The sequence below is a fragment of the Protomyctophum parallelum genome (assembly GCF_964188405.1).
Source record: "Protomyctophum parallelum genome assembly, chromosome: 9".
In the NCBI taxonomy this organism is placed as follows: domain Eukaryota; kingdom Metazoa; phylum Chordata; class Actinopteri; order Myctophiformes; family Myctophidae; genus Protomyctophum; species Protomyctophum parallelum.
In genome coordinates this window covers 37,307,657-37,334,965 of record NC_139706.1, presented here as the reverse complement: position 1 = coordinate 37,334,965, position 27,309 = coordinate 37,307,657, and the positions used below count along the sequence as shown (strand labels likewise).

At 43.2% G+C, this 27,309-nt stretch overlaps 1 protein-coding gene across 2 annotated transcripts in view; it reads right to left on the bottom strand.

The window, feature by feature from the left end:
- LOC310864169 (rho guanine nucleotide exchange factor TIAM1-like) overlaps positions 1–27,309 on the bottom strand; it is a 50,410-nt gene that overhangs the window by 10,363 nt on the left and 12,738 nt on the right. For both annotated transcript variants that reach the window (XM_083772752.1, XM_083772753.1), the window contains exons 2-15: positions 14,711–14,803; positions 13,659–14,592; positions 11,762–12,218; positions 11,214–11,386; positions 9,853–10,077; positions 8,006–8,191; positions 6,892–7,038; positions 5,831–5,905; positions 4,858–5,028; positions 4,358–4,462; positions 3,608–3,689; positions 3,107–3,193; positions 2,310–2,522; positions 1,365–1,465 (exon numbers count right to left, since the gene is read on the bottom strand). In XM_083772752.1, coding sequence (XP_083628878.1) covers positions 1,365–1,465; positions 2,310–2,522; positions 3,107–3,193; positions 3,608–3,689; positions 4,358–4,462; positions 4,858–5,028; positions 5,831–5,905; positions 6,892–7,038; positions 8,006–8,191; positions 9,853–10,077; positions 11,214–11,386; positions 11,762–12,218; positions 13,659–14,582 — 2,946 coding nt within the window. In that variant the 5' untranslated portion in view covers positions 14,583–14,592; positions 14,711–14,803. The remainder of the gene's footprint in view (positions 1–1,364; positions 1,466–2,309; positions 2,523–3,106; positions 3,194–3,607; positions 3,690–4,357; positions 4,463–4,857; positions 5,029–5,830; positions 5,906–6,891; positions 7,039–8,005; positions 8,192–9,852; positions 10,078–11,213; positions 11,387–11,761; positions 12,219–13,658; positions 14,593–14,710; positions 14,804–27,309) is intronic.

The following is a 27,309-nucleotide window of genomic DNA, read 5'->3' as shown; positions in this document are numbered from 1 at the left end:
CTAATCACAACATACTAAAACAAATTTATGAAACTGCATCTGCATTGTTAGGACAAATAGTTTTCCCTAACATATTTCTATAGTATGGCCTCTATTCAATTAACAAATATAATAGAATACCAAAGTCCTGACGGAGTCACTCCCAATATCCCCGGATCACGGTGTTATTTTTTGTCAGGCAATTTGGTCTGGTATGTCACTGTGTCGGTTACATTTAATAATGTAAATTTGTACTTTTTCACCGGTGCTTCATATCCATATGAGTAAAATCGCCAGTGTGGTTTGTTTATTTTTGGCATGCAGTTCTTATGGCCATCTAAGATTCTCCAACGGGAATTCAATACAAGAAATAATGCTGAGATCCAGGGGGGGGGGGGGCGCCCTCTAGAGGCAGTGATGTCAGACGTCTGTGCTAGTTGTGGAATCTTAGTAAACATTTAGTCAATAAAAGTTGCACGTTAATTTGAACAGCTTATTAAAGACGCTAACTTTTAACAGATGTACCAATAAAACACTAGCTTTGTTGCCAGTTCATCATTTGAGCAGAAGAATCTTTTCCAGAGCTTTGATAGGACCTCTTGAAGAGGAGGTCTTTCAAATGCTTTCAATTGACCATCGGTCTGCCAGTTGCCATGACAAGAAAACCTTGTTTCTTTCATTTCATTCAGCATGTTTTCCCCCCTCTCTCTGAGGCTCTCTTTGCATGGCTTAGGCAACATCTCTGATCTTGTTAGCCATGGCATTGAGTTGATCTGTTTTAATTTGACAGCAAACACTTTGTCATTTTAATTTGTGATTGTGAATGCATGTATATCTATTATTCATTTTGGAGTGTTCAGAGTTCACATGCATATTTGCACCATAAATATACATATACAAGTACAACAGCCACCTTGAAGCATACTAATAATATAAAAGCTGACTTCGTCAAATGTGTACTATAGTCAAGAGCAGGGAAATGTGATAGGAGGTACAGGAGGCCAGTCTACTATATCATTAAGTGATTAAAATGTGCATGGACTTCAGAGAGTCATGTGACTCATGTCTAAAGTTGGCCTCTACAGCTAACACGCTGATGCAGGTACAGTGTAAGAGGTTGGGGTTAGAATCTGACTGTTCTAAATATACGTACCTACACTGTTCTACAACCCCAGCAAATACTAAATAAGTAGGCTACATAGCAGAAGGGAGTTTTCATCATAACAGAGAGCTGAGTGGGAGGTTTTCAAAGGCAATGACAGAAATAAGAAATATAATGAAAACCTTTACTGGAGGTAAATCAGATGCAGCACACGCTGAGATCAAAACAATGTCCACACAAACAATGTCCTCAAAAGTGGGTAATGATGAAGTCATGCCCTTACCTTTCGGCAATCATCAGCTTCACTGAAGATCTCAGAATCATCGTCCAGGCTATCTCCTGAGCTCTCCAGCAACAGTCCCACCCCATCATCCAGGATTTCCTCTATTAAAAATAAAACAAAAAAACAATAAGGAGCTTTCAACCAGCCAACTCTCCCTAATATCCTCTGCTTTTAAAGGCAATGTTTTCTTCTGAGACACATCCTATCGATGCCTGAAAGAACCAGCAAAGATATGAATGCCGGCCCAGGCCGTAGCGTAACGGTCTGGGCACCGGACTGGTAATCCAGTCGCAGTGTGCCGCGGGTTCGACTCCCGGACCCGACACGGCCTTTACTGCATGTCATCCCCCCATCTCTCTCCCGTTTCCTGTCAGCCTACTGTCTGTCCCTTCAAAAAATCAATAAAAGGCGTAAGCCGCAAAAAAAATATCTTAAAAAAAAAAAAAAAAGATATGAATGCCATCTTCAAGCAGGTCTGTTAAAATAAAGAAGTTTTGATATGGCCCAGGCCGTAGCGTAACGGTCTGGGCACCGGACTGGTAATCCAGTCGCAGTGTGCCGCGGGTTCGACTCCCGGACCCGACACGGCCTTTACTGCATGTCATCCCCCCATCTCTCTCCCGTTTCCTGTCAGCCTACTGTCTGTCCCTTCAAAAATCAATAAAAGGCGTAAGCCGCAAAAAAAATATCTTAAAAAAAAAAAAAAGAAGTTTTGATATAATATGAATGTCAGTGAAGATGCCTGCGCTCCAGGCACCTTGGCTGGTAATCCAGTCTGGCAGTGTGCTGCGGGTTCGACTCCCGATCCCAACGGCCTTTACTGCATGTCTCCCCCCATCTCTCTCCCCATTTCCTGTCAGCCTACTGTCTGTCCGTCCATAAAAAATAAATAAATAAAATAAAAGTCAGTGAAGATGATGTATCTTAATTATGTTTGCTCCGTACCTTGACTTTGGGAGAAAATGTCAGTGTAGAGGTCATCCTCTACGTCTGACCTCCGTGGAGGCAGGAAGCAGAGCTGACGTCGCTCTACTGAAGGCAGAGTGTTGACAGTCAAGGCCAGCAAGGCTTGGGAGAATGCTGTTTTCATGTCGGAGAAGTTGAGGGAGTGAGAGTCCTTTCCATTGAGCTGCAGTATTTCATCCCCTGCATTGAGGCCTGTACAGTGGCGTTGGATTAGTCACACTTGAATAACAATGTATAGCTACCAATGAGGTATAATCAGACTGCATTAAGCCTAAACTCTGAACACAGTGAAAGCAACCCAACCCAATGATATTTATTAAAAACAGTATGTTATATTCAACAACATATTCCAGCAGTTATTATGAATTTGAGTTCAGTTATTGGTTTCCTACATATGTACACACATCTGGTGGTTGCATTTCTATTTTGACATGGAATTCTTCCAGTATGACATTATGCTGAATAACAGTAAAAGATGGTGAGTCTGGTGCTGATAGTGAAATGCAACGGTTAATGTTTTACATTTCCGGGCAAATGTTCTCCTTCATTGTAGCTGTCCTAGAAATATCACAACAGAATTCAAAACAAAGCTTATTGAGGGCTGCAGCGTTCTCCAAGGCCCTTATTACCGATGAATACATTACATTAGTGAATTTCTAAGGTGAAACCATAAGACTTCTGTATTGACTGCATGTCAATTCTGAAAAGCTTGTTTCTCTTTTGCGCAGAATGGGACATGTTACAGAAAAAGCTCTTAGTAATTTAGGTCAACCAACCTTTGGCGAAGGCTAGTCCGCCCGCCTTCACATCAGTGATGTAAAGCTGCTGAACTCCATCCTCCTCCACCACCGAAATAGAGAAACCTGGAGGAGGAACACAGATCAGAGGAATTGAAGGGCAACCTATTACATAAACTGCATCAGGGAGATTTTTACAGCTTTCATGGCAATATACCATATTCACACAGTGGCCATTTTGCTCTAACATCATACTTGGGGAGAGGGCCCAGAGTGTAAAATGGCTACCATTTGAATATGGCCAATTTGTCTAATAAAAATAGAAATCAACTGAATTGCGTAAAACCTAACTGGGTTAACATAACATAAAACAAAATGTTGACTTGTATACATAGAGCTTCTTGATTCTGGCTGTTAGGAGATTTGTGCATATAATTTCTCAAAAAAAATGTAATCAAAATGTATTAATGTAAGTAAGAGTCATTTATCAGAAAGTGGAATTCTATGTGCATTCATGCAATTCTCAAAAAGTGCTCATACCATAACCAATCATGCAGGATTCATCGCGGTCAAACTGGATGACTTTTGTTATTTTGGAACAGAGCTCAATCTCCTTGTAAAGCTGTAAACAGAAAATACATTCATTATAACAAAAAAAACAACATGTTCTTCCCAATCCCATAGACTTTGTTTAATCACGTATGAACTGTCTTCTTTTGGCATTCTGTTACTACGGAACGATACAAGTTAGGAATGCACACAGAGATTTCGCACAGTCTGTATTTGGAGAAGCTGGAAGTACCATTGGAAAACTACATTAGGAAATCACGTGAATCACTGTCCCGGCTGAAACACATCATGCTCCGTCAAAATCATTCCAGAGATTTCTTAGAATTCATGACATTGGTTGTTGTAACGATCTACAAGTTCAATTCGGCACGCTTGTAGATCAGCTATTTTAGGCATATGACACTGGTATAAATCAGGGCTTGTGGGGAATGCACATCAAAAGCGTGATAGCGTCTGTTAAATGTCTGCACCCAGCACCCATTCAACCCCACCCCTGGACCCAGCACCCATTCAACCCCACCCCTGGACCCAGCACCCATTCAACCCCACCCCTGGACCCAGCACCCATTCAACCCCACCCCTGGACCCAGCACCCATTCAACCCCACCCCTGGACCCAGCACCCATTCAACCCCACCCCTGGACCCAGCACCCATTCAACCCCACCCCTGTCGAGTGACAGTTGGAGATAAGACAAGAGACGATCTGAATTCATGCATACCAAGTCACACACATCCTCCTCTGGTTTGGGGATGTAGAATTGCACTTGATTTTCAATGAGGAACTTCAGTCGCAAATAGTGCTTGGTGGGATCAAGATCGTGAGCCTGTGAAAAAGTGAGGAAAAAAAGGGAATTGGTATTTTTAACACTTTTGACAGTAGCTTAATTAGCCTATTTATTTTATTCTGAAAACAAATATTTACAATGCATCCCAGCCATGACAATAAAGATGTATACGCTGCAAAATAGTCTCTTAACAAGATGTCATGATGAATTTTACATGTTTGATACTTTAAAGAGTCAACCAATTACTTCACACTTAGTTATAACCACATGCCATTTATTTTATTAAGATGTTTATATGTAATCCAGTTTAGCCTATCATACCATGGAATCAGCATTAATTTAAGCTTGTAATTAGGACAGGAAAGGTTCAGATCTGCTGTATCTTCTCGTAGGTGAAACATGATCCACAGGATAGATGACACTTGGCGTATTACCTTGCAGATCGTTTCCAGGGCACAGAGTGCAGACTCCCCCGGCTGGATGATCGTTAGTACAGGCTGGTCATTTGGCAAACACACCCAGGAAGGAGTAAGGTGGTCAGGGACCCAGATATCACTTTCTGTACTGGGTCTTTGAAGGCTTTTTGCTGTTCCTTCATCATTTTTCTAGAAAAAAAACAACGTCCAATTGCTGTGAAACTTTGCATGCACATTTTTTATAAATAAAAACCTATATATTACTCCTACACATTACAAACGTTCCTGACCTGGTGGAGACCTGTGCTCCGAGGAGCACTTTCTCTAATATTCTCATATTGCTGTACTTTTAAATGATCAATAAAATATTCAATCCATCAATCAACATAATGCTACAGTTGTGATTTAAATCACATGATAGCGTCCCTATTCTGGGGCGAACAGTCGTCACAATGCTTTGCATAGGAACTTCATTGGCGGTTGTGAGCTTGCAGATCAGCTATTTTCTGAGAGATTTAGTGTAAGGTAAAAAAGAAGGGGCCTAGTATAGACTCCTGGGGGCCAATGAAGTATATTGTGTTGAAGTGGAGGGCTACCGCAGGAAAGTTCCTGCAGTAGCCCTCTACTATATGTCTGCTAGTGTCACCACTGGGACAACTTTGTCATCACCATCATCAATGTGTCAAAGGTTTTCTCCACTTTTGCTTTACTCTTTTTCTTTTTCTTGAATGGACACATCTCATTTTTGTGTTTTTGCTTTAAGGGAGAAGAAGACTTTAAAAGAGAGACCTTCATTGCTCCCAGCTATCCATCATAGTTGTAACTTCTTGGCCAGCAGCTGGCAGCTGCTCTGTTGATTCTTCAAGACCAATATTTCACTGACATCAATGTTGGCCAAAAACCTGCTTAAAGCTCCATCTGTGGTCTCACCTACTATACGCCTCAGCGTCAGCTTGGCACCAAACCGTATGGAAGAATGATGCTGACTTACCATGGATTCCTTGGCAGCATCAACATACATGCCCTCTATCGGTTTTTTCACTGGCTCATCTCCATCAGCAAAGACCTGTGGAAGAAACAGAAGGTAACACAAAGGAAACAATTATGTGCTTTGAGAGATAGACTTTACAGTTTAACCACTTGAACCATAGCGTCCCTATTCTGGGGCGAACATTTGGCTGAAAATGTTGAGATTTACAAGATCACAACACGTAGTATATTCAGTCTTAACCAGCGCCCGTGCAGCACTGATACGGCGTCTAGCCGGAACCACGTGGGGAGCCGCCACGAAGACGCTGCACATCTCCACCCGGTGTTCCCCACCGCTGAGTACTGTGCCCCAGTCTGGAGCCGTAGCCCCCATGTCCAAAAGCTGGACGCTGCCCTCAACAGCGCCCTACGGACTGTCTCCGGATGCCTACGAGCCACCCCAACCAACCAACTGCCAGTACTTGCTGGAATCGCCCCTGCAGAGGTCAGGCGAGAGGCGGCCACACTAGCCCTTGCTCAGAAGGCACGGTTTATCGAATCCCACCTCCTCCACAAGGTCGTCACGGAGACACCACAGCGCACGCGCCTCAAGTCCCGTCGCCCTTTTGCCACACAGGCCCAGGAACTGCTCCGCACAACACCAGCCGACACCTCCAAGGCTTCCTGGGTGAAGGCGAGATGGAGGGACCAGTGGAAGGCAGCAGAACCATCCAGGCTTCACCACTACATCGAGGATCCCACATGTGTTCCTGGCCAGCACTTCCCCCGCAAGGAGTGGACAACCCTCAACCTTGAGGACAGGTGTCGGACGTTTTGCTGCAGCCATGCAGAAATGGGGTCTCACAGACAGTGCCCACTGCGAATGTGGGGAACCATTACAGACTGTGGAACACGTGCTGACCAGCTGCCCCATATACCGGCCACCGGTGACCGTGGGTTAATTGACCTAGACAATGACACACTGGACTGGCTTTCTGCACCGGAGCTGAAGGTCTAAGGACATACGACAGAAGAAGAAGACAACACATAGTGATATGTTCCAAATTTAGTTTAATTGCAGACCTGGTTGATAGTGGGGTAGGCTTTCGTCTTCTTCTTTGAGGTAGTATCCAGTCCCCAGAGGGACGAGAACCGGCTTTTACGCTTGCTGTTGCAACGTGATGTGGCCTGTGTACGTCGTCTCACCGCGCTCTCCGTGCGAGCAGCCACCTTTAACACAGCACAGAGGAAACCATCATATATTACATCTTGTAACATTACAGAGGGGTGTGATTTGGGGTTCCAGGGGATGGCAATTGCCACCCCCTAGTGTTCACATTCAACGTCAAATTCAGTTATTTTATGCAATTCTCAACATTTTGACAATTTTTTGCTGAATAATCTGATTTTAGATCGGCACTGAGTGCATCTCAGTCTAAGGCATGGCATGCAGTTTAAATCAAACGTAAAAACTAAAAAGAGAAATATCAAGTATATTAGTACAGCATAATGGTTCACACTGCCTAATGTGCCAATGTAACAATCCTACCCATGCTGACTTGTACACAACATGACAGTTTTAGGCTAGGCCACATAAAGTCAGTATTTGGTCAGTAAAATGTGGCAATTAAAGAGTTAAGTGGAATAACAAATAGCAAAAAAATAAGAGCGATAAAGAAATAAAAGAGAAATTGATGCAGGGAGCAGACGGAAGGATTATTCCTGTTATAAATGACTTCATTACATTCCATCCTGCTGTCAACCACCTGCTCTGCACTAGTCTGCTGCGTAGGTGGCAGGATAGATGAAAAAAAGGACCTTATAGATCTGCCAGCACTACTCTCCAATGTTGTGCTGCTGTGCTTACTTCTATCACCTCAGCACTGTGGAGGAGGACATCCCTTGTAAACAAACCCTTCCAAACACGTGCCCTACATATTGGGCTCTAAAATAGCAGTAGTAAAACCACACCTTGACACAGCACTGATTCATTTCTAAACCAATTTCCTCTCAAGAGAGGTACCAACCTATGCATGATTCCAAGGTATATTGGACCGAGGGTTATATAAATTTTTGTCCATATCATGTCTATCTTGGAATAAACACCTACCATGATGATAAATACAACTGAATATAAGAAGCACTAGAAATAGAGGAAATGCATTACAAATTAAATGGAAAAAAAGAGGACGTTTACCAATGCATGGAAGGAGGAGACAGAGAATATGCCCAGACGTCCCATAGCCAGCTTGGTGGGGCGGGAAGCGAAGGCCAGGAGGCGCTTAGGGTTGGGCAGCTCTCCTCCCTGCAGGCTGGCCAGGTAGCATCTGAAGCGGAACAGATCCATGTGAAATTGCTCCAGGTTCTGCTCCCACAAGAAGATCTGTTGGATGGGAGGAACAAAAAGAAACAGTTAATTAGTCATCCCTAAACCACATGCAGGTTGGAGCCCATATCACAGGTTTGGTAAAGGTGTGTGTGTGTGTGTGTGTGTGTGTGTGCGGCTGCGAGCGCGTGTGTCGCTTGTTCTGCCATTTATCCGTGACCTCCATGTCAAGATGGTGCCTTCTCTGCGTTGTCAGAGACTCTGTCACCAGTATACTCAAAGAACTGCAATCCTGCACTCTCTGCCTAATGGCTTGGTGTTTACAGGGGCAGCAGAGCGGGACATTGAGGTTATTCATTGGGGTGTCCCCTCCCTGTCATGGTCCTGCGCTAGTCTTTGGAATGGGCGTCTAGCAACATGGCAGAGGATTCTGTATCACTGCCAAGTAGCCCAGAGACCGCACAGAAACAATGCTAAATATTCTACTGGCAGATAGAGAGCTGAAATGGTCCCAGTCCCTAAGGAACAGACCCTGCTTCCATTCAGGTCTTCACAATGTGAAACTTGACACTGCCAAACAGACTGCTCCAGCCAGGCACTACCTAAACCAACAGGACAATGGCCATTTGATCTCTTTTCATGCAAACAGTCCAGTGAACAACAATATGAGCCTTTGCAATTAATTGAGAAGATGGCAGGATGAATGCGACCAGTGCCAACATCAGGACATATTCACATTATGTAATGTGATGTAGTCAACTAGAGCAGCCATGCCCATGCTCCAACAGCCTTGAAAAGACACCTAGGCTTATTGCATATACCGGTAGTTGTTTGTTGTTTTGTTGGTTGGTTGTTCATTTTGTAAAGCGTCCTTTTAATGAAAGGCGTTATATAAATTCAAGCTATTATTATTATTATTATGAAGACCAGAACAACACTATTCTTGGCATGTGAACATTCTGCAGAGAAAACAGATCTGCAAGTATAGATTAGGTGTAGAAATAAAGGGAAAAGGGGAGTAGCTAAGGATAAACTACTGTGGGACCACTGTCAAGTACTGTAGAGTGTCAGTGGTTAAAGTCCATCTGTGCTGCTGCTGACCATCTTCCTTCCTCGTCACTCAGCTACAGTAGTTTATGGGTGAGCATTGAGCAACTATTAGAGGTTTCATTTCAAATATCCAACTTGTATTTTAATAAAACTTTAATCAGACCCCGCGAGTACAAAACCATTGTTTACACTGAGAGAAGACGGCACAGACTGAAGCTATGTGTCATCACACAATCACTTCCAATGAACGAGTTCACAGCTGTCAAAACAATGTAGTTTTCTGCAGGATTCAGGGAACACCACCAATTTTAGCCACCGATGGCAGCATGTAATTGGTTAAATCATTTTTTTGCCAGCTATGTATGGTAAATTCGCTGAATGCTGTTTCATACGTGAACACACGTGAATGCGTGCAATGATAGTCAACGGCAGCGCGTTCATGTGTTTGGGGCAAATCCATCCCAGAATGCACTCTGTTCCTACCCGGAAGGAGGAGTGAAATCGCCTCATGCGCTTTAGAGCAACTTAATGCAAGTGGATGGGAGGAGAACTCGGGTGCCGTCTCTATTTCATATACTCTAAGGTCCCAGCAGTGTTTGAGTCTGAGAGAAAGCCAGCAGTATGGTGTAAAAACTGGTGTTAAGCGCGTCAGAGCTTCAATATTTTACCTGGTCCAAGATGGTCTTCCTCTTCTTGCTATCGGTAACAGCGGACAGCTGCATGTCTCCCATCTTCTTCATCTTCTCGTCCATGTCGATCTTCTGCTCCAGTTTCTTGAACTCGGCGCGGAGCAGTCGCACAGTGTCGTCCCTGTGGTGCTGGCGGGCGACAGCGGTGGCACAGGCTGAATGGATGGCTGTGATCCAGTTCTCCAGCTCTGTCTGGCTGGAGGTCTGTGGGGAGTGGGACAGACGGCCAAGGTTCAGAGGTCAGGCACGACCAGTGGTGGAAAAGGTAGGCTACTCACATTTCTTACTTAAGTAAAAGTATCAATACTGCAATGTAGAAATACTATGTTAAAAGTAAAAGTCCGGAATAAAAAAATTAAAGAGTAAAAGTACAAAAGTACTGGTATCAAATATACTAAAGTACCAAACGTAAAATAACTCGTTGTGCAGAATGTCCCATTTCACAAGTTCAAAATGTATTGAAAATCTTTTGAAAATAGCCCAACAAGCTTATTGATCGGCTGTTTTCAAATGGCCTGGAATATATGAAGGGCTGAAGTGGTTAGTGTGTTTTGGAATAATAATCAACATCAACAAAGTAATTAGTAACTAGTTTTCAAATAATTACAGATTACTATGAAAACCTGCAAAACCTGTCAATCCGTCATGCCAACATATATGGCCATCAGTCCGTCACGCCTCGTGACACAACACGGCACCATATATGGCCGTCAGTCGGTCACGCCTCGTGACACGCTCCATATATGGTCGTCTCCATATATGATGATCACGACACTGACTCATCAAACCCTGGATAGCCATACATGGAGAAGACTGGATCATCACCTAGCTCAGCATATATGGAGCCGACCAGCAACTCAACATCTGACCTCAAACCTCAAACCCTTATTTCTCCATATATGGAGCTGACCTGTTCTGAAATTCCATAAAGTTGATCCTCCCCACCCGTCCTTCCTGTTCGATGTCTCTCTTTTTTCACCGGCAGCCGGTGAAAACAGGCCGGAGAATTAAGGCCCGGATCTACATGGGCCCTCATCAAACTCTGTACACTCAAGAGTCAAGACACTGCCCCGCTGGCACCCTTAGATCTCCATATATGGAGCTGACCTGACCTGACGACATTCCATATGCTGATCTGACCTCATTAAACCCTGTACACTCAAGACACGCTCCATATATGGCTAGTACAGAACAGTACTTGGTAAATGTACTTTGTTGTAATGTTACTTTCCACCACTACACGACTACAACAGGAAAGGTCTGTACCGGTCAATTAAAAGGCTGCATCACACAGCAGTAGCTGACTTCTTTCGTTTTGAACCAGCTGGATTTGTTTTTACCTGGAACAGAAAAGCATCTCCCAGTGAGTTGCTGAGACAAAACACAAAGTCCTTTTTGGGATGTTCTGGGACAGCCTGGACAATGCTGTTCTCTGCCCAGATAGCATGCTTAGGAATACTGTTGTGGTCAATCACTGACCGGCCATCAGTCTCATAGAAGAACAGTGTACAACCTGAGGAAACAAAATAATTCATTACAAATAATGGAAAATAAATTGTAAGAATAAATTCTTACATGTTCCAAACTCTGCAGCACAATACAACCAATAATACAAATCCTGATTTGCTAATTCAATTCAATTCTGCTCCCCAATGGCCAATGTTCAGAAATGCAGAGTTTGCAGCATTTCATGTACTCAGGGATCATGAATGCCTTGATTTAGCGTTCAGTCAGCTGTCATCAATATTGATACTGATATTTATGCTGCTTACAGAGCATAGTGTGACAGGTTAAATATGAAGAAGTATGTCTGAAACTATACAACAACAGATAGAACAGATGATGATATATTAAGGCAGTGTGTGGAGTGATTTAATGCTGGGCAAACCTTTGAGGGAAACCCAGTAACTCTTCCACTTGCGTCTAGTGGCCGACTCTACTTTCTTGTTTTTCTTGTGAACCAGAAAATTCTTGACGGCAAGCCTGCCAGCCTTGCGTACGGTTCCCTGGGCAACGCTGAGCAATGGGTCCTGATAGGTGGAGCTCATGGTGCTCTGCTCATCGCTGAGAGCTGACCCCGCCTCCTCCAAGCTCTCCGTCTGACAGGAGCTCCTCTCTAGTTCCTGACGGAAGTTCTCGTACACGCCCTGCACGCACTCGCTGGCCCCGCCGCCGCTGCTGCTGCTGGCACTGTCACTCCCGGCAAACATGCTCCTGCCGGCCGCCGAGCACACGGAGAAGGACGCAGACATGGTCTTGTAGCGTCTGGACTTGTGCTCCGCTTCCGCTGTCACCCCGTCGATGCCGCTGTCCTCATACTCGCTGCCTTCGCCCGCCGTGACATCCTGCAACACCAAACAGGCGTAAGACGGCATAGCGACCCAGGTTTCCATACATCACAACACAACAACAACACAGCTAGACAAACAAAACTCCTACCTTGACTGAACACCATACTGTCTCTGTAAATATACAGGATACATCCGTGCTTGCATGGCCAACATGTTTTTTTGTTTGTTATTTTGTGTAGATTACACAGTGTCCATGAGATACTTAATCCTGTACTTAATCCTGTTAATAATCCTGTTAATATGAATTCCTCACAGCACAGCAGTGTTAACCGTTAGTACAGCCTCCGTGTCCTCCCTCCCAGTGTGGCACTGATGGGATGGGGTCTGCCCTCTCCTACACTCATAGCCGGCCAGTGGGCTCCTGGGAGATGAAGGGAGTCACACCAAACCCGGCATCTCCATCTAATCACATGACCCAAATCATGCGCTCCAGAGCTCCGTTAACCCGCGCTAGCCGTGGTGCCCCACCAATACACGCTTTACTGTTACACTCTTCCACGGCAGGGCCTCCCTTCATTACCATAACAAAAGGTTGAGGCATTTCAAACAGGGAGTGACTTCAAGCCCCCCTCCCCACAAGAGTGCCGTCTCCCTCCCCGGGACAACAACACATCCATCAGCCAAATGGCACTTTGGTGCCCTGGCACAAGCAGGCTGTGCTGTTTTTACTCTTACGTACAACCTGCTTCTTGGAGCTCATTAGCGGCTTGGTGAATGGAGTGGACGCATAATACTCCAGACACAATTAAAATAATGAAAAAGGATTGTGTTTTCAAAGGGGGAAGTACATTTCTTGGTGGCGATATAAGTCTGTGCATTTCAGGTTCCTGACACGCACGCTACCAAGTTAGAGATTATGAAATGCATACATCATCAGTAATCATCAGATGACAGATATGCACAGGAAATATGCCTATGCATGTGTTTGTTGAGGGGCGTTATACAGGTTTAATGTTTGTTTTTCCTTAAACAAACATAAAAAATGCCATTGACAATGAAGGGAAATTTACGTCATCTTGTCCCTAACACAAACATTAAATGCCATTGACAATAAAGAGAATTTAATGTTTGTTTTGTCCATGTTTGTTTTACATCACCATTACATCACCTAATCATAGCAACATGAGTTAGACTAATATATTAGCACCCCTCACTTCACACGGGTGTGATTTTTTGGAATTATGTGTAATAGACATAATAACCAATTAAAACGTATACACTTAGTTGACCAGGACCCCCCAGGCTCTCTCCATACTAGGTCCACTAGTATTTCTCTCTACACCAAATCTCTTTGCTAATAATAACTCCTGTGAGCTTTTAGATCGTCTATTTGCAGTGAATGTTCCCCCAGAATAGGAATGCTAGGGTTCAAGTTGTTAAATTGCAGCCCAGACAGCTGCATAAGGTAGGAGCGAGTTGAAGTGTACTTCTCACCTGTATGGTCTGTGCCCTTCTACCCTGCATACTGGCACACATGGCAGCTTGATGACTGCTCAGGCCCTCGGACAGGCAATGGGAACGCCGGCAGGGCAGTGTGTACGCTCCGTAGCCGCCCCCGTCCTCCTCTGAGGGGGAGAGCATCTTATCGTCCTCGCCCTCTCTGGCGGCCCTGCTGACATCGTGCCACTTGGTGTAGCGGCCATGGGGTGGTCTGTGGACAGGGCTCTTCTGGCTGTAGAGCTCATCCAGAGAGTTTGCCCTGTCGCCGGAGTCCAGCACCTCCAATGCCTTGGGAATGGACTGTAACTGGCCGTCACAGTCAGTGAAGTGCCGCTCACTGGCGTCTACGATCTCCTCTGTGCTGGTGAGATGCTCCTGGCTAAGGTCTGACAGGGAAAACTCCAAGCTGTTCTCTCTCCACATGTCAGCAGACTTAGACCTCTTCTTTTTGAAGCTCACCGTCTCCCTAGGGCCATCCCTCGTCTTCTGGAGGTAGGTCACCTCACCTGCGTGCGCTCCTCTCTGCTGTGCTCTCTGTGCAACGGGGCCTGGTAAAGTTATGTGCATAGTTTCCGCATGCACCGACTGGTTGGCGAGGTCATTGTGGAAGGACATGGGCCGCAGGTTCATGGCCACACGGTCCACCCATACAGGGCTGCCAAAGTCAGAGAGGACGTCGGTTTCATTGAAGGGCTCCAGCCCGTTATCGGCCAGTGATTGTGGGATGCTGGGCGTGCTACTAGAGCGGGTGCTCGTCTCTGAGTTCCTGTGCTCTATTTTCCCCGATGAGGCATGTCGAGAGCGCCTGGCCTGCTTGTTGGAGACGCGGAGGGAACGAGACATGTGCTTGCGTGACAAATGGCCATGCTGGTTACCGTAGAGGGCATGGACCCCATTCTGGCTCTCCACGTTCCCCATGATTCAGAAGCTGAAGAGGAAAGGAGACATGGTTTACTCACTCCGCATGGGATATATAACGGAATACACAAAACCTGAAGACACTGTATTCAAAAAATCGAATAATGTGGCTGAAATATGACTGTTACCTGCAAGATAGTACAGATTTTTCTGCCATGCTGAACAACACTGGATCTCTCAGATAGGATTGTCCTGAGGTGTCTGGTATCATCTGCAAAGCTCTAAAGAAGAAAAAAAAACAGGACATATCATCCAAACAGTTCAGTTCAAGTGCTTGCTAATGTCTCTACTAAGATGGAATATTATGACTACTTGTGATCCCTTTGATAGCAGTTCTCATTTGTCCAGAAATGTCAGATCTAAACTTCTGTGAATCTTTGTCCAATTAAACAATTTTGATATGAGATTTCACTGGTATATTTATCACAATAACCAATAATAAGGTGTTTTTGGACAACTTATTCATATGGGTCTGTGGTGATTTTGACATCACTCTCCAGCATGCTTTGACATTTTTTGTCTCTGTGACATCACCATTTCTGGTGACAGACACAGTGGACAAAGTGTATGCGACCTCTCTCCTTTAATGAATTTCCGCCTGGTTGTGTTTGTTGTGCATATGGCATAATGGATGTAAAATTACACACCCACATCAGAATACTAGTATTTGTTGTCACAAAAAGTCACAGAAAACATATCACACCAATTATTCCAAATGACAAAAACAACCCCCCAAAAAACACGGTTTTGAGGAATCCATGTCAAAACGGCTGGTATGGTCCTTTAAGTTAGTTGAATAAGCACTGGAACAATAATTATACTCTGAACAAAAGCCTAGATATTCTCCATTTTCAAACACAGCTACCTGGTGTATAATGTATTATGTAGCCCTAACATTGAAATTCCAGTGGGGCGGGATACAGATCACAGAAGTAGGACAAAAGCAAAAAATAAATAAAACTTCTTCTAATAAAGGGAAGAATGAATAATATATCCAGAGTCCAGATTTCATCGGCTGGGTGAAATTCGGTTGCAATGCAAAGCAGTTGCAAGCCACTGCTAGAAGGATGGCTTACACTTATATTAGCTTTGCCTCAAATGAAGACATTTCAAATGAAAAATCTGACTTGGATTGGACCATGCAAAGAAAACAGAGAACACCACCGACGCCCTTGTTTATATGACATCTCCACAATCACCTCCCCAACAGACGATGCTGATCGAGCCAGCCAGATAAAGACTTTATTCGCTTTGACAGAGGAAGCAGACCATTCGGCCCCCTTTCAACATGCGGTGGGGATCCTGTTAAGTGGAGGGGAAGTAACGACAGTGAGTACCATGACAGGGGACATAAAGCCTCACTGAGCTTGAGTTATTCAGAGCTGATGTGAACAACACCGACCCCTACATGTAGTGCTGTTGTGGTTGTACACCAAGCACCCTGCATTTGGGGGGGATCGTCTACGTAGAAATGAGCTCATAAGTTTCCACCACATTGAACATTTGGACCAATCTACCTGCCTTTAGGCTGGACAGGCTGCTTGCTTCTCTCTCTCTCTCTCTCTCTCAGAATGTTCTGTTCTGTTCCATGCCTGAGACCATCAACAGATGGGGAGCTTGTTCCACCTGATGCCCCCCCCCTCCCCCCTGTTTTCTTTTTAGGACAGAATCATTGGGGGGGATACATTATTGTGTTTTCCATGCCCTTGACGCAGATGTGTGGGAGCCCAGCCCTATGCTGCCACATGCACTCAAGCCTACAGTGAGCGGGGGGGGGGGGGGGGGTGGGGGGGTGTTACATAAGCTGGGTCTGACCCCGTTTTTTCTGCCTCATGTTGCTCTTCATTCTGTTCAGTCATCAATCCTCTCTCTCAGGTACTACACTGCACAATATCTGATACTCCATCAAACCAATTTATTGTCCTTTTCCCCTTTGAATGGTTCTGCAGTTGATTCGCTGTTTAGCCAATCAGGTCTGACACTGTGATGAGGATAGGGGGAAAGAGGATGATGTAAATGCCACTGCACTCATTTAAATTAATTCTGTAGTCACTCACAGGCTCAACTAGTCTTACAAAATGCTGGCAGGCATAACATAAAGCTTCATGATATACCATACAGTTTCTCTGTGTGTTTCTGTATTCAAGCTGAACCCAGACAAGACTGATTGAACCCTACAAACCCTCCCGCGCACTCTAATCAGTCAACGCAGGGAAGCTGGAAGAACCTTCACTAGAAACGCCGGGACAACGCTCCACACGCTACAAACTCTTCTCCCTTCTGGCTCCAAAACTATGGAATGCACTTCCCATTTCAGAACTAGTGCAGACTCACTCCCAATATTCTGCCGTAGTCTGAAAACCCATCTCTTCAGACTCTGCTAAATGCCTAATTATAAATGCCTAAATTGTGTTAATGTGAAACTCTCAACCCAGAGAAAAACTAAACAATATTGTGGTAGTAGCCCTGAACACCGCCCTGCTAGGCCTGTTAGGGTTGAAATAAATGTGAATACAATGAAACTGTGAAGCTTAATTAATGTCTTTGGATAACGTTTCTATTATGTAAACATAAGAGCTGTTAAGTGATACAGTGCTGTATCATCTTGAGTTATCTGTGGTTTCACAATGAATATCACACTAAAGGGAGATTAAAGGCAACCTATTGTACAATTCTGTAGCATCTTACATGTCTAAGATCGTATAGACATCTAAAGATGCTGGTCTACCAGTGGGATTTAATAATGACAGAAATATGTGTGGCAATGTAAAAAACAATGCACTTCAAACCAGGGTTGGAACAGTGAGGGTGCACCAAGATGTTCTGTCTGATCGACCTGTTGTGTACACAATGTTTGTGTATTGGCCGCTCTCACTGGTCTGATTGCTCTCTCTGTGATTGGGTTGGTATGTGTAAACTGCTACACCTTGCCTTTACATTAAAACCAACACCTCAACACCAGCAGACAGAGTAGCCTACAGTAGACTACCAATGCAACTGAATGAGCCATGGAAAAGAGGGGGGGGGGGGGGACATTTCCGCAATTGAATAGTTTGATTTTGGTTTTAAAATAATAGAAACACATTTCTCGTGTGGTCATGCACTCACATGCACTCCTATAAAGGTGTTTTGGAATCAATTCCAGCCAAGTAGCATTTGTCTTAACAACTGACTGGTTCAGAATGACCTCAATTCAGGAGTGCATTTGGATAAATTAGTTTTCCCTGTATTTTTCCAAAGCTCACAATGTTGCTGATGCACTGACTCTATCAGCTATGCTTTATTAATACATGAAGTCAAAGTTAGGAAAGCCAATCTAGACCACCCAATGAGCACTGATATAAACAAGACATTTATTATGTATTGTTATCTTTTCAAATTTCCTATTTCGGTCAAAACAATGTGTGACATGAATAAATACATTGGACTGTAAAATTGCCTCTGGCAAACTGTCAGTATGACACAACCAGAATACTCCTCTTCATTAAGAAGCATAGCAGAAAGGGCTACATTAGAGCACATAGCAGCAGAATGTGCATAGACAAGTCATCCATTACAAGAGCCCTTAATGAAATACATAACCACAGTAGATTCCAGCCACCCACAGACCTGAAGGAAGAATAACTTCATTGTGGGTTTAGATTAACAACACAGAAGCATCAGAATAGCAATGAAACTCACCATGGTAGGAGCCATGGTGAGTGGCCCCCATAAGGCAAGTTGGCCATTATAATGCATTAGTCTTCGACCGAGTACCTCAAAGGCAGAGCAAGGTTCAAGCTTCAAACTCATATTATGTGTCCCACATCTCCAATTAATATTAGGGTAAAGGGCATTTTCTCCCACATGCTGCCTCTCGCTTGCAATTAGAACCTTTTGGTTCTTCCACTGGATGTTCGGATCCTCATTTTCTTTTGAAATAACTAGCCTAAAGTTTTCTTTCCCCTACATTTCTGAAGCTTAAAATATAGAATGGCCAACAACATCTATTGGAAAAACAAATGAATATGAGACATCTACGCAACAGTATTACTTACAGAACCAATATAACTGAGGACATGTGAGGCATTATGTCATCCCATGTCGAGTAGGATTTGTTCATCCCGATGTGATAGGTAAGATTTAAGGCTCTTTGTTATTAAAGAGCACTTAAAAGCACAGCTTATATTTGACAAATACTTGGGCTTGTTGGGACAGGAGCAGGGCAAATATTTCCAACGCCCCCAGTCCCAGTCCCATGTCTCCGTTACATCCCCAAGGACAAAAATGTCAAGTGTTTTTTTTATCATTTTGAGGAAATGATGACATGCTTGCCCTACAGCTAAAACTGACTTATGGATCTCAATTTGGTGTAGAACTTGAAAGTAAATGAAACACCTGGCTATACATTCCACAACACATGAGTTTCATGTTTCAAAGAAAGAAGAAAGGTGCAAAAATATTGTACTTAAAGTTCTTAAGCAAATCTGAGGATACATCTCCCAATTCTGCAAAAGAGGTGGGATACAGGCACAAATCCGTTTTTAAATTCACTATTGTGAAGTGTCCTGCAAAACACATTCCTGTCCCCTAACCTAACTACACTGGTGAAAGGCAAGAATGCATAGGACAACTGGTTACAAGCTCCAACACAAAACCCTGTAATCTGAACACTCCACACTAGAGATAATAACATAGGTAGCTGTGTGAAGAGTGAAGAGTGTGTGTGTGTGTGTGTGTGTGTGTGTGTGGGGGGGGGGGGGGTTACTGAAATTCACTGGCTGCAGGTTGTTGACAATTCAACATTTCCCCACTGTGATAAAGTCATATGCCTCCATGTGAGTGGAACCACCAAATGACCTATGTCCAGTTCCCATGACTCATTTAATGCTCCAAGTGTGAACAAGCGTGCATTCAGAATTCTGTCAGTCCAGAGGGGGACATCCCCACAACCTACTTTTAGCACATCCTCTATTTAGAACAGTTCTTCATTATGTTACTTGATGAATAAGACAACTCTTCACTGAGTAGTGCCCAAAAGTGTCTATTGACTTGCATCTTTGACTTGACTTGCATCAAGAGTATTTGACTAAATTTGATCTGTAACCTTAGAAACCTTGAATAGGAAAAATCTGGAAAGAGGCTTCAAAATGGTGATGAAAGGAGCCTGAGGCATCTTAAAAAGCTTTGAGGCAAGTAGCAGCGTAATCTGAAGTATCAAGTTTCCACTAGTAGGGCTGGGCAATATTTATCTCAATATTTATCAAGAATCAAGGTTTAATTTATCACAAACGTATACAGGTATAAGCAGTGAAATGTTGTTGGGACGCATCTGCCTCGTTGACGGCAGACTGCTGGCGCTTTGGCATGGGGGGGTCAGATCAACATGGAATGAATTCTGTACTGGCCATATAAGGAGTATGTCTTGAGTGTACAGGGTTTGATGAGGTCAGATCAACATATGAAATGTCAGAACAGGTCAGTTCCATACAGTATATGGAGATCTATGGGTGGTAGCGGGTCATTCTCTTGAGTGTACAGGGTTTGATGAGAGGTAGGGCCGGGCCTTAAATTTCGGGCCTGTTGAGAACTGGCCGGGTGTGGCTGCACTAATAACTTTGGGGCAGGCCCGTCTAGAGTTTGAATGGACAGGTGGGCCTGTTGAGAACTCTAGAAAATTAAGGCCCAGCCCTACATGGGCCCTCATCAAACCCTGTACACTCAAGAGAATGTCCCCGCTACCACCCTTAGATCTCCATATACTGTATGGAGCTCAGCTCACCTGTTCTGACATTCCATATGTTGATCTCATCAAACCCTGTACACTCAAGACATGCTCCTTATATGGCGACTTGGCCAGTACAGAATTCATTCCATGTTGGGGCGACTGTGGCTCAAGAGGTAGAGGTAGAGCAGGTTGTCCAATGATCCATGGGTCGGCGGTTCGAATCCCGGCTCCTCCTGTCTACATGTCGAAGTGTCCTTGGGCAAGACACTGAACCCCAAATTGCTCCCAATGTGCTGGTTGGTACCTTGCATGGCTTCCGCTGCAATCGGTGTATGAATGTGTGTGTGAATGGGTGAATGTAATGCACAATCTATGTAAAGCGCCTTGGATAAAGGCGCTATATAAATGCACCATTTACCATTATGTTGATGTGACCCCCCATGCCAAAGCAGAAGTGCTCGTCCAGCAGTCTGCCGTCAACGAGGCGGATGTGTGCATGCAACCTCGCCCTCGCCTCAGGCGTCTTACTGGTTTTATGTAATTGTGAACCGTTGTGTAATGTGTACAAAAGATATAACACATATCTGTTGCAGAGTCGCTGATCAACATCAACATGCTCGTTGATTTCAAGCATTCGTCCGACAAGCAAGAAAAATATGAAGGAAAATATAAAGCCTGGGGTTTAAGGCTACAAACCAATTACTAAGTAAGACATCTGAAATACTTGAGAATGACAGCCTTTCCATGCGATGATCATCAACAAGACACTTTGACATTCCTTTGACATTTTCCAAACAGATACTGTGACATTTATCAATATTATTATTATGATATTTATTTCCATATTGCCCAGCTAAATGTTAACCATCCATAAGAGGTGATGCAGCCTACATATTTCAGCTAAACTCCTCATTAGTGGCAACAAACTGAATTAAAGGTAGTGTAAGTGATTTTCTTTAGTTAAACGTGTTAAAAAGCTCCATATTGTGATAGTACTCATTGCTATATAATGTTAGTTGCAGTAACTCCATTTAGTCTCCATGTCTCTTAACAGTTTTTTAATAAACAGAAAATGCATTTTCAGAAATCGAAACAGAAGCTGAAACTGGGATACCAATTTTATCCAATCAGAATAGAGAACGCAGTCAGGATACAGATTAAACACTAACAGGAGTATATTAATCTCACCATGTCAGTGCAGAAAACCAATAGGCCTTATATACTGTCCAGTCATTTTCATAAAACGCAGGACTGGTTTTATGTTCCAGACAGAGGATTGCAGCAGCCAGGAAAGGCTAGAGCTGTGACCTGTCTGACCCCATTGTGAAAGGCTCAGGTGGGAAGCGTGTGTAGTATGTGTACACACTAAAGTCGTCAGTGTTCATTTAACTCCTAGGGTGTGTACATTGAATGTATACACTCTGAAGAGTTAAATTAACACTCAGATGTAGCTCAGCACCCCAAGAAATATGTCAACACATATCAGCCTGAATAATGGCTAGCATTACTGTTGGTATGACCGTATGGGACAAAACTATAATTACAGGTAGATTGGAATACTAGCCCATGCAGTGCCATTGAATGGATGGTAGCACAGGAGGCTACATTGAGGAACTAGGCCAGACTAGAAGTCAATCTTAGTCAATCAGGATGAAATATTGGACAGGTCTGTCTTGATGACTTTAGAGATAATGTGTACCGATACCGATTAGTAGTGTGATGTTTGGACTAGCAAATGTAGTCCAGGTGCTGTAGGGTGATATGAAAGAGTTGGGGCCAAAACTCGGCCTTCGGCCTGGAAGAAATAATTAATTTCTACGAAACACTGTGGACGAGGACCATAAGACCTGTGTAAGCTGGTATGATTCAGCAATGAGGTGTTTGCCAATATTATTTAATTTATGTGCGCACAATACAATCTATAAGTGTGTAACCACAATAGGCCTATCTGTGTAGCACCTTGTCCTGTATTCTCTGAAGCTTGCTCAATACAATTCTATAATGTACCTCCATGGGATTAAATGTCTGTTTACTGAAATCAGACAGGTTAACAGATTCTATACATAGGACGTCTGAGAACGTCATAAGGATCCCGAAATATTAGTACTATTGACGTGTGAGGACGTCCTAGCGACGTCCCAGCGACGCGGGGCGAGATAAGAATATTCAGATTTTTTTTTTTTTTTTTTTGGCTTCTTCAATAAAGCTGTGACATAATGTCACCCAACTATTTATGAGATGTATACTGTATCCGGCCTATTATGGATGGCAAATCTGGCAATGCTGTTTGTTTTCAGTTGTTTTGTGTTCTGTTCCAACTGTCTAACTGTTGAGGCACTACATTGTAAAATGGCTGCATGACTACTTGTTTAGATTCTGTTGTAGTATACAACAGCTTGTGATGTTTACCCTGGTCACAGCTTTAGTAAATGTGTATATGCCTACTGTATTATGTTCCCATCAATAGTGTCTCTAGGGCACTACTGGGTGTATGCTGGCTGCTGACTTCATCTGCTTGACTTGACATGTGCACAGGAGTGAACTACACTCATGCTTTTTGGTTAGGTTATAGTGATTCAAATTTTTTTAGTAATGAAATTCAACAATGTACGTCCATGGCATTAAAATGTTGATTTAGTGAAATCAGATCATTAAAGGATAAAGGGGGGGTGGCAACATAGAGGTTACTTTGGTGAATGATGCCCCCCTAGATACAATGTGTCACTTATTTCCACAATAAATGTATTTTACTTTGAGAATCGTACTGGCTGAATAATTCAATTAAATCTTAGTCCCAGTCTAAGTTTTAGCACTTTACGGTTATCAGTGCATGGGACTGGAATGCAAACAATAATTATCTTCCTCACCAGAAACAGCAGATCTTTAAGCCCACAATGCAGCGCGTTGCGACACGTTGAGCTCACTGATTGAGTTCACAGTGTTTTAGTGGTTATCAAATTGTACGGTCTACAAACACTGCATTACAAACACTGCGTGTTTTGGTGGCATGCATGCTTCGTTCATCACTGCCACTGATGCTAACAAGTTGCTGACCCGCAAGATCACAATCGGTAGGGAAATCAAGAAGGTCCTGCTTCCTGCTTAGCCTCTCATTGGCAGCCTTTGAAGTCGTGTAACACCTACTAATATACTCTAAGACGTACACCTCTGCAGAGACAAAAGAGGGGGTAGATAATGGTTCTGTGGTGGAGGAACGGGTGGCCTGTGTGGTGAGTAGGGGATTTCTACTGTTGTGCCCCTCAAAAATTGAGAGGGTGCAAGCAAATAAGTCTGTACATGTTTCTGGTTTCACCAAGAAGACCATAAAAAGAAGGCATTCAGCAACCCTCACTCACTCAGATGAATGGGTAATTAACAACACTGAAACATCCACATTTAGCCACAACCATAGCGCTATTGTAAGAGATAAACGGTGATGCTATAACTACCACCTTTTGAAGGGTTTGGATTTGAGGCAACATGAAAGTGCTGTTTCTTATCAAGGTGCTGACAGGCAGCACAATTTATTGTTTTCTTTTTAAAACAATATGTTCATTGTTTTTTACAAACAGCTCCTTTACATGTATTGTTTTTTTGATTCAAGAGACACCAAATTTCTCGTTTGGGTTGAAGGCTGAAAAGGCTGAAAAGGTTTGGGAGCTCCTGCGCTAGATAATATGCATTGTTGTTTGTTTACTACTAATTTCACATGGTCAAACTCACCATCTTACAAGTTACATCATCAATTACAGTGACAGGGAGTCACAAATCATCATAGTCCAGCATTTGCAATGCAAAGGTCAGGTATGCCTGTGATTAGCTGGGCTGTAATTGACTGTAATCTGTGGTTGGTCAATTTGTCACAAATTTGTTTTGTGTTAGGGAGCAGCCCCTAACGACTTTTCAATAATTGTGAGTGACGCCAACATTAGATACTGTAATTGTTTGGCTATTGCTAGAATAGTTTACTGTAGAATAGTTTACTGGTTGTAAGATTCCTGATGCATACGTTTATGGTTATTCTGAAGGAATGAAATGTTAAATAAATGTCATGCTCCAACTTGTTATAAAGTACCAACAGGTTTTTAACTGAGTTTATCAATTATGCTATGCCATGGTGTGGTGACAGCCAGCTCAATTAAAGTCACACATCATTTGTCTGGGCAAAGAAAAAGAAAGTTTGAATGAACTAGGCCACATCTGTCTAACAAAATATCATGACAACAGAATTTAATAAGATGACCTTTTCATAGCTGGTAACTGTCACTGTCAGTGAAGAAGTCTCCCGTGACAACAGTTACACAAGTCGCCGACTTTAGTCTGCCCTTACATGCTTCACATTCCAGACTTTTACATTGGACTATTTCACGCCTGACACACACTCAGCAGACAAATTTCTCTCACGAGAAGCAAATGAGCTTCAGTCTTCAATGGCTGGACAGGGAAGACTCAGCCTAAAGTCACGCGAACATTAAGGCTACATGTATGATGTATTATGAGGCAGCCATTATCGGAAAAATAAACCACGATAGGGCCAATCAGGGTCCAGTTTCTCCCTAAAGGTGTTTATCGGCAGATTATTATCCCACTTATTATACGGCTACTTACGAACTAAATCAATCATTTGACACAAACTAGTTTAAGCAGTGTAATAATATACATTAGCTTTCAGACCCTTTCATCCACTGTTCTGCAGTAGGCTGATTCTCCCACTGTCTGTCTTTCTTTCTCACAATAGTGAGAGAAATATACTGTTTTGTGTAACTCCAAATCTCCATCCACTGCAGATCTGTAAAGCCCTCATAAACAGGACTGAATTGCTGTTGTGTATTAAGACCAGAGGCCAGGACTCCACTGGGTGAGCCATTCACCTACCAATCTCACTGTGGCAGCTGGCTTGGCTTTGCCTGAATGCCCCTTCACTGGCAACAGAACAGGCACAATGCCATGGATAGTGAAGAACTGCAGCACTCATATATTACAAATGTTTCTGCTGTTCATCTTACTCACCTGGTATTCTCTTTCATAGAGGTGATCAATTACCTCCAGGTCAATGAATGGGAAAACACAGCCAGTGCCACTGTGTGGAGTGGACAGCTTAAATTTAAAGGTGCTGTTTTTCCCACGGTGCCAGCCGGCCCAGCCTTGGGCATACGTTATGCCAAATTCAGGACACTCATTGACGAGTTGCAATGGTGCGTGCGCAAATGGCTGAATGACCACACATTTATAAAGATAATAATAAATATAGCTGCAATATTCATGACAATTTTGATTAAATAGGGCTAGACTATGATCCATTAGCAACATCTTTGTCAAATTTCAGAAGACAAAAAGACACTTATGCGTTCTCCTTTTTCTGGAAAAACTTTAATAAATGTTATGGTGCTATATACTGTACATAGCAACAATAACCCAAAATGGGGTTCCCATCTTGAAGGGTAAAAACACCAAAAGGGTTCCCGTCCTAAATGGGTTAAGGCGAGTTGTTTGTCTACTCTAAACTAAAACCTACCTGACTAAACTCATCCCTGAGCACCCCCTTAACTTCCCAGCTCACCAAACATGTCTTTGTGTACTGAGGCATAATCAAACTGGATCCTGTCACACATGACTACACAAACCCCAGTTGATATGCTTGCTTTGAGTAGTCCTGGACACTGCCTTCAGGACAAGCTGCCAACAATATCTGGCAAACTAATTCTTAAAATATAATTGCTTTTTAAGGGTCATGGCTAGGGCTATTTGTAGTTGTTATAAAGTTAGTTAACATCTTAAACCCCATTACTTAGTTGACTGGGGTCCCAGGGGTCTATCCTTGGCCCCTTCATTTTTCCCCTCAACAAATAGCTGATCTACAAAATCAGCTCGCAAGCTTGTAGATGCCCTATTATATGCAGAAAGTTTGCCTGATATTTGCCTAATAAATGCCCATAATATAGACACCAGTCATGAGTTGGAAAGGAATTTTGTGGAATTATTACCCCTCACCCAGTTGTTGTGATGCCACAACAATCACTGCAAGCCCTGCAGCCAAAAAGGTCTTTCTTCTACAGCGCCCCCCACTGCAACTAAAGTCTGAAGAATTTGAATCTCAAAATGTTAACTGTTGACCCATGCAGGAAGAGCCTCAGCCTACTGCCTGAGGCCCAGGAGCGATCCAACTGAGTACATTGCATTGTAAACCGTTTGGGGCCGAGGGGCTATATCTTGCCCCTTGCCCTTACCCCTTAATAGGCCTTATACCTAAGCATATTAGCCATTTTTTTGTATTTGGAAAAACCTTTTAAAATAGTTCAAATAGCCGATCTACAAGCTTACAACGTGTCGATGTAGATCGGCTAGTTGAACTATTTTAAAATGTTTTTCAAAATAGTAAAAAATGGCAAATACATTTAGGGATAAGGATTGGCACAAGATAGGGCCTGGGGCAGCCCCATTGACTTTTACAATTGACCTTTAGCTTTCAGAATACATGTTGAGTGATTCTGGAAGCTAAAGGCAGATTTAAAAAGTTATGTGTAAAGTTTTTTGAGGGGCGCAAGCCCGTCCTATGTCCAGCTTTGTGTTTGTGTGAATCATAGCGATGATTTCATTGGCTGTGTGCGTGTGTATATTTTTGTACATACAGTACTAGTAGTATGCTGATAACAACTCGGCACCACTATAGTAGCAAGGCAAAATCCCTGTACCCTAAAAATAACTAGAACTGCACTCTGTCGAGTGCCTACTTGCAAGTTGCACAGGCCTGTGCAAGCAGAGCGCGCAAGTACTGTCGGCCGTTACAAACTTTCAAATCTCAGCATCTCTGTAAAACATTGACATGTTGTTTCGATGTCGGATTATAACTGGCTGTCAATTCCTTTTACCCATCAAATGATTTTGAAACATAGATTGGGTACGTAACCAACAACAACCAATTAGGGGCTACAAAGGTAAATGACGTCACGTAATTAATTTATGTTTCGAAATCATTTGATGGTTAAAAGGAATCGTATTGGTTGTTAATGTTGATGTAAT